Source organism: Tricharina praecox, assembly GCF_024521635.1.
Source record: "Tricharina praecox strain CBS 144465 chromosome Unknown BZA05scaffold_54, whole genome shotgun sequence".
Taxonomy (NCBI): Eukaryota; Fungi; Ascomycota; class Pezizomycetes; order Pezizales; family Pyronemataceae; genus Tricharina; species Tricharina praecox.
The window spans coordinates 69,611-79,109 of record NW_026250456.1 but is presented as its reverse complement, the minus strand read 5'-3'; the positions used below and the strand labels follow the sequence as shown (position 1 = coordinate 79,109).

At 57.4% G+C, this 9,499-nt stretch overlaps 3 protein-coding genes across 3 annotated transcripts; 1 reads left to right on the top strand and 2 right to left on the bottom strand.

Moving 5' to 3' along the window:
- Nucleotides 1–216: 216 nt before the first annotated feature.
- BZA05DRAFT_439825 (uncharacterized protein) lies at nt 217–1,716 on the bottom strand. The gene is made up of 2 exons (XM_051486556.1): nt 1,389–1,716; nt 217–1,323 (listed from the first exon to the last, which is right to left on the bottom strand). The coding sequence occupies exons 1-2, from the start codon at nt 1,422–1,424 to the stop codon at nt 427–429; spliced, it is 933 nt and encodes a 310-aa protein (XP_051334668.1). The 5' UTR covers nt 1,425–1,716; the 3' UTR covers nt 217–426.
- Nucleotides 1,717–1,801: 85 nt separating this feature from the next.
- Nucleotides 1,802–5,169, top strand: BZA05DRAFT_413475 (peptidase family M1-domain-containing protein). The gene is made up of 10 exons (XM_051485190.1): nt 1,802–1,905; nt 1,955–2,684; nt 2,731–2,787; nt 2,914–3,007; nt 3,058–3,160; nt 3,214–3,265; nt 3,326–3,445; nt 3,498–3,659; nt 3,710–4,761; nt 4,802–5,169. Exons 1-10 carry the CDS (start codon nt 1,874–1,876, stop codon nt 4,953–4,955), a joined length of 2,556 nt encoding a protein of 851 aa, XP_051334667.1. The 5' UTR covers nt 1,802–1,873; the 3' UTR covers nt 4,956–5,169.
- Nucleotides 5,170–6,147: 978 nt separating this feature from the next.
- BZA05DRAFT_230008 (uncharacterized protein) lies at nt 6,148–8,883 on the bottom strand. Its single transcript, XM_051479804.1, has 3 exons — nt 6,736–8,883; nt 6,559–6,670; nt 6,148–6,507 (listed from the first exon to the last, which is right to left on the bottom strand). Exons 1-3 carry the CDS (start codon nt 8,651–8,653, stop codon nt 6,411–6,413), a joined length of 2,127 nt encoding a protein of 708 aa, XP_051334666.1. The 5' UTR covers nt 8,654–8,883; the 3' UTR covers nt 6,148–6,410.
- Nucleotides 8,884–9,499: the final 616 nt, after the last annotated feature.

The window sequence follows — 9,499 nt, the reverse complement described above, 5'->3', positions numbered from 1 at the left end:
TGCTGGTGCTGGAGGGGGGGCTATATATCCCCGTCCCGGTGCATGGACATGACGAGAGTCCGCAGCGGTGGGGTGGTGACAACCGCATCCATGGCTTTTTCTCGCGAGGTCATTTATCCATTATGGCGAGGAGGGAACGGCTGGTGGTCTGGGCTTATATCCGCATAGGAATTTCGCCTCGCGTTGCCTTGAAGTCACCGTTTCTTGCTCGTCTGTGTGCAATGTCAATTCCACGATCTTCAAAATAGGTACAAAACACCGAACCGAGCCGAACCGGATCGGAGCTTTATCATTGAAACGCCACAACCAAGTAATTATTGGGTAACTAGAAGCGAAGTGAAGAAAATAGGCACAAACGCCGAGTAGGTTACAGGTAATCTGCTCCCGAGAACCAACAACAAAAGCTCCACCTCTTTTTTTTTTTGCTTATTCGCTGTCCACCTCCATACTGTCGGTAGTCTCGCGTCTATACCGAGAGTTTCCCCTCCAGTTGTAGTCCTGTCTCGCGCGCTGTCGCCTCTCGTCGGGATAGCATTCGTCGTGCGAGAATGCAGCCTGGAGCGGGCTCTCGTCGGGTGCGCCGACTTCCTCCGAGCCAGGACGGGATGAGCCCGAGGGTGCTTCATGGGCAGTAGACACGTGCGCGCCCTCCTCCTCCTCCTCCTCATCCTCATCGCCATCCTCCTCCTCATCATCCTCCTCCTCCTCCTCCTCTTCGTCCTCATCCTCATCAGAATACGAACCCCCCTCGGCCTCAGGGACATCATCATCCAGATCCACCTCACCACCATCCCCCTCCTCTTCCTCCTCCTCCCCGTCCTGTTCACCGCCCACAACCACGCCCATGAACGAATCATCCTCACTATCGCCCGGCACCGCGCCCTCCAGATCCGAAATGCTTCCCTCAGGGACATTCGCATCCAGATCCGTGATCTCATGCATGACATCTGGGTCCTCATCGAAGGCAGAAGGGATCTCGACGTCCTGTTCCAGCAGCTCCTGGGCCTCCGCCTCCTCCCGCTCGGCCTTCTCATCCAGCTCTCCCTGCAGCGTCTTCAACATTCCCGGCGGCTTTATCCACGTCGCGCCGAAGCGCTGGATGCCCAGCTTCCGCATCGCGACATTCTGCTCGTCGGCTTCGAGCTGCTCCAGGACCGAGAGCCGCGTGCTCCGTGGTGCGCCCCGCTGGTTCTGGCCGGACCCGCCGGACTGTGAGGCGTTGTTGTGAGGTGAGCCGGAGGTCCCGCCGGAGTACTGCGTGTAGGCGGGCGGTGGCGGGTAGTAGATGTGGTTCGACGACGGCGTGTACCAGAGTGTGTGCGACTAGGTGGAGGACGGGTGTTAGCTGGCGGTCGTGAATTTGTGCGCGGGAAGAGGGGGAAGCGTACGTCTCTGGGCGTGATCAATGGTAGTGACGAATTCATGTTGTGTGGTGCACGCGTATATTAGATGGGATGCGCGTATATGTGTGGTGGTGGTGGTGGAGGTGGGAGGGTGAAGGGGTGGTGGCTCGCTGCTGTATAGTGGTTTGTGTGTATAAGGGAAAGCGGTGTAGGCACTTTAGAGTAGAGTGGTTGAGGGTTCGCGTCTTTCGAATACGCGACTGATCACGTGCCGCTATACAGCTCCAAAAACAGCTCCAAAACAGCAACTGGAACAACTTGGAATTTTCGAACACTTTATGAGGATCTAAACTGTAGTCTTGCCTCTCTCGTGTGGAGTGTAGTTTTCAGTGAGCGTGCGCGGGCGATCGTAACGGCTACCACCGGACTGCGCGTTCCCCACCTTTTGTCCTACGTCAGCCTGAACATAAAACTACCCCGCGAACGGCGATAGTGTTTCAATCAAACACCATCAATTCATCGTATCAACCATGGCTTCCGACAGAGATATCCTCCCCTCGCAGTATGTGCATCTGATACCGCCCAAATGCATAGAGATTGACTGTCTGCAGCGTAAAGCCAACCCACTACGGGCTCGACCTCACGAACCTCGACCGCTCGAGCTTCACCTACGACGGAACGGTCACGATCTCGCTCGAGCTGAAGCAAGCCACGCGCACGATCTCGATCAACTCGAAGCAGCTGACACTGCACTCTGGCAGCGTGTACCTCGACAGCAGCAAGTCCACCGTCGCCGTCACCGACATCAGCTATGACAAGAAGACGGAGATAGCACAGCTCACGCTGGCGGAGGAGATCCCGAACGAGGGGACCGCATCCTTCACCATCAAGTTCTCCGGCGCACTGAACCACGAGATGGCCGGCTTCTACCGCAGCGCGTACAAGAACGGTGGAAAGGACGACTGGATGTACTCGACGCAGTTCGAGTCGTGCGATGCGCGCAGGGCGTTCCCCTGCTTCGACGAGCCGAACCTCAAGGCAACGTTTGACTTCTCGATCGAAATCCCCGAGAGCTACACCGCTCTGTCGAACCAGCCCGAGAAGGAGAGTAAGGACCTGGGCAATGGACTGAAGAAGGTCACGTTCGTCACCGCGCCGAAGATGAGCACGTACCTCTATGCCTGGGCGTGCGGCGAGTTTGAGTATGTCGAGTCGTTCACCGAGAGGGAGTATGAAGGCCGCGGGAAGCTGCCCGTCAGGGTTTACACCACCAAGGGGCTCGCCGAGCAGGGCCGCTTCGCCCTCGAGAACGCCTGCAAGATTGTCGATTACTTCTCGGAGGTAGTGTTCACGCCCGTAGGCATTGGAATGGGATTAACGACTGTAGATCTTCAAAATCGACTATCCCCTCCCAAAGGTCGACCTGTTGGCTGTTCATGAATTTGTAATTATAAGTCCCTACCAACCCCGCCATATATTCCATTGCTGACACTCGGTTTGTTAGTCACACGGTGCTGTAGGTTGACCCAATCCGACTCGAAAGTTGAGGTCCATGCTAACCGGGACGAAGATGGAAAATTGGGGTCTGATCACATACAGAACGACCGCTGTTCTGTTCGACGAGAAGACCTCGGATGCTCGCTACAAGACGAGGGTTGCCTACGGTTAGTAAACACCAATCAGGCATCCGGACATCCGAGCTGACAGAGCGTAGTCGTGGCGCACGAGCTAGCCCACCAGTGGTTCGGAAACCTGGTGACGATGGACTGGTGGTCGGAGCTGTGGCTGAACGAGGGATTCGCAACCTGGGTCGGATGGTATGTGCCCAACACACAGCCCTACCAATGCTTCGGATACTCATTCTTTGCAGGTTGGCTACCGACAAATTTCACCCAGAATGGGACGTGTGGGGCCAGTTTGTCGTGAGTCGACAATCCAGAGGCACGCGCTCATGATTCCCCAACTGACGATCACATCCTCAGACTGAATCCCTTCAAACAGCGTTCCAGCTCGACGGCTTGCGTGGAAGCCACCCGATCGAGGTCGAGGTGCGCAGTGCGCTCGAGATTGATCAGATCTTCGATCATATCAGTTATCTCAAGGTATGACCGGGTGGTGTTGAGGTGATGTTGAAGGTGGCTGATTAGAATACAGGGCTGCAGCACTATTCGTATGCTCAGTAGTCACCTCGGTGTGGAGACGTTCTTGAACGGCGTTTCCAACTACCTCAAGAAGCACGCCTATGGAAACGCTACTACCGAAGATCTCTGGACAGCTCTGGGAGAGGAGGCAGGTGCCGACGTGGCTGGGTTCATGGTTTGTCACTTGGTCACTACCGAGTTGTTCCGTGCTAAGTGTTTCTGCAGCGCAACTGGATCAAGACGATTGGATTCCCCGTGCTCACCGTGACCGAAGCGCCCGGACAGATCACGGTCAAGCAGAGCCGGTTCCTGAGCACCGGCGACGTCAAGCCGGAGGAAGACAGCACCACCTGGTGGATCCCGCTCTTCCTGAACGATGAAGCGTACACCTCTTCGGCCGAAAAGGTAGCCGCGCTCACAGCCAAAGAATCCACCATCAAGAACCTCAACACATCGCACTACAAGCTCAACCACGGCCAGAACGGCTTCTACCGCGTCAACTACCCCTCCTCGCGGCTGACCCAGCTCGGCGCGGACCGGCACACGCTCTCCGTCTCCGACCGCGTTGGGCTCATCGCCGACGCCGCAGCAATGGCCTTCTCCGGCGCGGGCAGCACCGCAGGGCTACTCAGCTTCCTGCACGCTTTGTCGGACGAGCAGTCCTACCAAGTGTGGTCCGAGATCCTCTCACAGCTCAACAAGCTACGCAGCCTATTCGCCGAGTCCTCCCCCCGTATCCGCGACGGCCTCACACAATTCACCCTATCGCTGATCTCTCCGACCGTCGCCAAACTGGGCTGGGAGTTCAGCGCAGGCGAGGACTTCCTGACGGGGCGCCTGCGGGCCCTGCTCCTCTCCACGGCGGGCACATGCGGACACGCCGCCGTCATAGCCGAAGCGCAGCGGCGCTTCGCCGCCTACACCTCGGGCGACACATCCTTGGTGCACCCGTCCCTTCGCCTCGCAATCTTCCGGACCGCGGTGGGCACCGGCGGCGCCGTCGCCGTCACTGCAGTGCTGGCGGAGTACGCGCGCACTGCGGCCATCGACGGACAGGAGATCTGTCTCTCCTCCCTCGGGCGCGTGCGGGAACCGGCGCTGATCCGCCAAGTCCTCGAGTTCACGCTGTCGGACAAAGTCAAGGTGCAGGACAAGCACACGCCCGCGATCGCGCTGTCGAACAACTCTGAGGCGCGCGGGGCGCTGTGGCGGTTCATACAAGAGAACTGGGACGAGGTGTATAAGCAGCTCAGCGGGAATATGGTCGTCCTGGACAGGTTTCTGAAGAACTCGCTGAATAAGTTTGCGAACCGAGAGGTTAAGCGAGATCGAGGAGTTCTTTAGAAAGAAGGATAATACTGGATATGATAAGGGCTTGGGCGTCGTGAAGGATAATATTAGGGGGAATGCGGCGTATGTCGAGAGGGATGCGCGCGAGGTTGAGAAGTGGCTTGGAGAGCACGGGTACTAGATACCTAGATAGACGGGCTGGATGGGCTGGAGGGAACGGGGGGAACGGGGAGAGAACGGGATTGTATGGTACATGTGAGAACCGTACTGTATCAGAACCGTATCTACTATACAAGAACCATACTATGAGAACCGGACTGGACAGGATTGTGAGAACTAGACTGTACTTTACTCTGTGAGAACTAGACAATGAGAACTGGACTATCAGAACTGAACCAGTGTTCTACATACCTAGTCCAGTCCATCCGTCCTGGGCCTTTGACTGGACCGGACTGTATCTCGGACCGGACTGTATCTCGGACCGGACTGTATCTCGGACCGGACTGTATCTCGGACCGGACTGTATCTCGGACCGGACTGTATCTCGGACCGGACTGTATCTCGGACCGGACTGTATCTCGGACCGGACTGTATCTCGGACCGGACTGTATCTCGGACCGGACTGTATCTCGGACCGGACTGTATCTCGGACCGGACTGTATCTCGGACCGGACTGTATCTCGGACCGGACTGTATCTCGGACCGGACTGTATCTCGGACCGGACTGTACCTATCTCGGCAGCCGTCCGTCCGGGAGCGGTGTTCGGACGGACTACATATGTAGTCCAAAATGTTTAGAGGTCAGGACCGACTGCAGTCCCCTCCAGTCCTTGGAATCCATGGACGGGACGGACTACTATTCGGCAGTCCGTCCGACAGATCTTGGCAGACCGTCCAGTCCGGAGTCCGGACTGTAGTCCCGACCGGACTACCTATGTCGAACACTGGTCAAGTCAAGTAAAGTCACGTCAAGTCACATCAAGTCAAGTCAAGTCAAATCTATTCCATTCTCCCACCCCATTCTCCCATCCCATCCTATCCCATCCCACCCCATTCACACCCCATTTCTACACCGACCATGATACCACCACCATATAAACCAGCCGAATAGAAATTGAATGGAAGAGTAAGATCTCAGTAAAAGGTTAATAACGTTTAAGCACCAGCACTACATCAGAATAGAATAGAATAGAACCCTCCTCGTCTCCAACCCTCAGCAAATATAAGCAAGTCCCCAACATCGCTCCTCCTCCTCCTCCTCCCAGTGCCAGCACCCCCCCCTCCCAATAAAGTATCAGTATCCCTCACAGCAAACAGCAAACAGCAACAGCAAACGCCCAAGAAACATAAGCAAGGCAAAAAGGCAAAGTAAACAAAAACAAAAAACAGACCACTCCCTTAACCAAACCAGCCCAAATAAAGTAGAAAAGAGGAAGAGAGAAGAGGGGAACTTTTGACTCCAGGAGCGCTTCGGATCTAGTTATGGACTAAGAAAAATGAGAAATGGAATGGAAACCCCCACGCCGACTAGTGAATACAATGAGTAGTTGAAGTGAGTTCGTGGATATCGTGAGTGTGTAGCGATGGGGGTGGCGGTGGCGGTGTCGATGTCGGTGAAGAAGGTGGAAAACGCTGGTCAAGTAGGACTAACCACCACGCTAAAGTGCGAGATCTGGCTGTAGTAGCTGCTGACGGCGAGCTCGAGGATGTACGTGTCATTGAAGACTCGGTGTCTGGATCTATTAGTATTCCCGTGCATTATGAGGAGGGGGGGGGACAAGTACCCGTCGAAGCCGCCAATGATGAAGAGTCTTGAGTCGTACGGAACCGCGCAATGATACCCCCGGCCGCTCGGCGGCATGCCGTAGACTCTGCGGCGATCCCACTGCATCGTTACTGCACCACACGGTCAGTATCCAATCCAAACCAATCCAACCCAACCCGACCCGACAGGAACATACCCAGATTCAACAGCAGCACCTCATGCGAGTACTCGACGCCATCGTGTCCCCCGACAACAAACAGGTAGCTCCCAATGACGGTCGCAGAGTGGCTCAGTCTCGAAAAGCTCTTCTTGATTTCCACACAGCTCCACAGCAGTTTCTCGACATCAAAGACCCACACGTCCTTGAAGCACTCCTCGCCATCGGAGCCGCCATAGATGATCAGCTTGCTGCCGACCATGTTTGCGGTGTGGTAGCCGCGGGCCTTGGGGCGGACGGGGTCCGGCGCTACCGAGGAGCTCCCGTCGTGGGAGGGAGGGGTGGTCGACTGCGCGGGCGAGACCTGGCGCCAGCTGGGCTTGCCGATGTCGGTGACGTCGAGGCGCCACACGTCGTTGAGCGCGCGGACGCCGTCTCCGCCGCCGAACACATAGATGCCGTTCTTGTAGAGGCAGGCGGTGTGGGCGCGGCGAGGACACGGCATGACGTCGTCCTTGCCCAGTTCGATCTTGGTATATCGTGACGTCGTGGTGTCAAAGACGTAGATGTCGTTGTAGTAGATGGGGCCGTCGCCGCCGCCAAATATGACGAGCTTGTTGCGGACCGCGGTACACGTCATCGCGCGCAGCCGCGGCGGTATGTCGCCGCACACTTCGGGTTTCGACCACGACATGGAGTCCGCGTCGAAGACGTGCATGTCATGGAAGCACGTGGTCAGATCACACCCGCCAAACACATAGATATTACTCCCTACGAGCGTACACGTGTGCGCGCGCAACGGTTTATGTTCCAGGCCATGCGTCGGCGCCTTATACCAATACATCCCGCTCGCTGGAGCAGGGTCAACTTTGGGCGCACTGGCGGGGTCCGGAATCGGCGGCTCGAGGCTGGGCGGGTGTCGGGATTTGCTCTTGAGAGTCGAAGCCGCTGCAGCAGGCGCTCTTGGGATGGCATTCCGGTCACGCGACGAAACCAACTTTCTCTGAGCGGATGGGGTATTGGTCCTTGCCGTTTGCGTACTTGTCGAAGTGCTAGTTGTGGACGAATTGCTGTCCGAACGGATCACCGAGCTGATGTTCGTTGAGGGTGCTCTACTGCTCGCCGCAGATGTATGCTGGCTCGATGAAGTTGACGACGAGGATCTGCCCGCGAGAGATGACAGGCGCGAACCCGACTCCTCCAATCCCGGGATCTCTAGCCCAGGTAGCAACCTCACCTTGCCCGAAGGTGTGCCGGATTTCATCGGCGAAGCATTCATTGTCCTCGACAGATACCCCGTCGAGCTCGAAGGCCGCATCAACGCGGATACCTGCCGATCGACCGCCATGGAGTTGGCCGTAGACGGCCGCGTAAAAGTAGTCTGCAATTCCAGATGCGGATATCCCGAGCCCCTTGACGATCTTGTTTTTGCGTTCGTGAACGAAGCTCCCGTCCGCGTCGAACCGATTGTCGATTTCGTTCCCACCGAAGACGAAGTGGATTCCTCGTCCGACGACATGTCGTACGTCGACGATTGGGCGCCAGACTGTGTCGATCCCCGGTTCCTTGGTGTAGCCACTAACACTGTGCTCTCGTCGTGGTCGTCCCCCTCCTCCAATTCGGCAGCACTCCCGCCTCCCTCATCCTGATTGTCCAACACCGGCGTCATTATCCTCCTGGAATCCGAGATTTTCCGCGTCAGGCCCACCCGCCTCATCCCGACATCCGCAGCCGCCTGAACGGTAGGATCGACGTTCTCAGCCACCTCCCAGAAGCCGCCCTGGTAATCTAGAGAGCCATCTTCCTCCGCCTGCCGTATGTCGGCCAAGTTAGCAATGGGCCGGCTCGAGACGTTCCGCACAGGATCCAAAGCACGTGGTATTGTTGGCGAATCCTCTCCTGGCGTCGCGCCGCGACTCGGTATGCTGGCTAGCGAGGGTTGCGAGTAGCCCCTCATGATATCATACGAATCCCTTCGGGACAGGCCGCCACACGGTAGCTGGAACCGCTGCTGGAGCTGGCCACCGACGCGATGGTTGCCAGCGACGGCGACGAGTTCAACGACGGGGGACTTCGCGCGTAAGTGCCGGCTGTAGGGGTAGCCGCCGATGACGCTCGGCTTCGCGATTTCGAGGCGACGGAGCTCCCATTGCTATTACTGGAAGCGTCCTTGCTGTAGCGAGAGGAACCCGGTAGTATCGTCGGCGGAGTTGCACCCTGCGGTAAGGACGGGCGCCTTCTGCTCCAACTGTCAGTGATCGAGTCGGACAGACGCTTCTTCATCGCAAGTGCATTCGCGAGGGACGACATTGGGGACGGTGAAGGAGACGCGGACAGAGGGGATGCTGTAGCATCACGATTCGCACTCGCAGTCCCTGGTCGAGACTTGTCTGACATTGCAGACATGGCAGTGGTTGTGAGAGCAGGGAGAGAAAGCTTCCAGGCACCAGCAGCAGCGGCAGCGGCAGCACCACCACTACCACAACCACCACCACCGGTACCGACACCACCACCAACCACCACCACCACCACCACCACCACCACCACCGGTACCAACACCACCACCGCCACCGCCGCCGCCGGCGATCAAGGAGCTTGGGAGTTGGCGGCAGCCGCTCGCAGTAGTGTGTGGGGAATCCGATCCCGGCTGTGGGCTGCTATCGCTCACGGGTGGCTTCATGATTGGTGATGAAGTTGCCAGTTATTCCCGCGAGTGGTAGGGAGCCACACAGCTCGAATCAAGGATATGCCAGGGCTAGTAGCTTCTGCTGCTGCGGCGGCGGGTGGGGGGGAGGAATGGGGG

Coding starts and splice junctions, on each gene's coding strand:
- BZA05DRAFT_439825 (XM_051486556.1), bottom strand. CDS start 1,424: ATGAATTCGTCACTACCATTGATCACGCCCAGAGAC. Junction 1,324..1,388: donor CATTGATCACGCCCAGAGAC/GTACGCTTCCCC, acceptor TCCTCCACCTAG/TCGCACACACTCTGGTACAC.
- BZA05DRAFT_413475 (XM_051485190.1), top strand. CDS start 1,874: ATGGCTTCCGACAGAGATATCCTCCCCTCGCA. Junction 2,685..2,730: donor TTGTCGATTACTTCTCGGAG/GTAGTGTTCACG, acceptor TAACGACTGTAG/ATCTTCAAAATCGACTATCC. Junction 3,008..3,057: donor CAAGACGAGGGTTGCCTACG/GTTAGTAAACAC, acceptor GACAGAGCGTAG/TCGTGGCGCACGAGCTAGCC.
- BZA05DRAFT_230008 (XM_051479804.1), bottom strand. CDS start 8,653: ATGAGGGGCTACTCGCAACCCTCGCTAGCCAGCATACCGAGTCGCGGC. Junction 6,671..6,735: donor GGTGCTGCTGTTGAATCTGG/GTATGTTCCTGT, acceptor CGTGTGGTGCAG/TAACGATGCAGTGGGATCGC. Junction 6,508..6,558: donor ATCATTGGCGGCTTCGACGG/GTACTTGTCCCC, acceptor TAATAGATCCAG/ACACCGAGTCTTCAATGACA.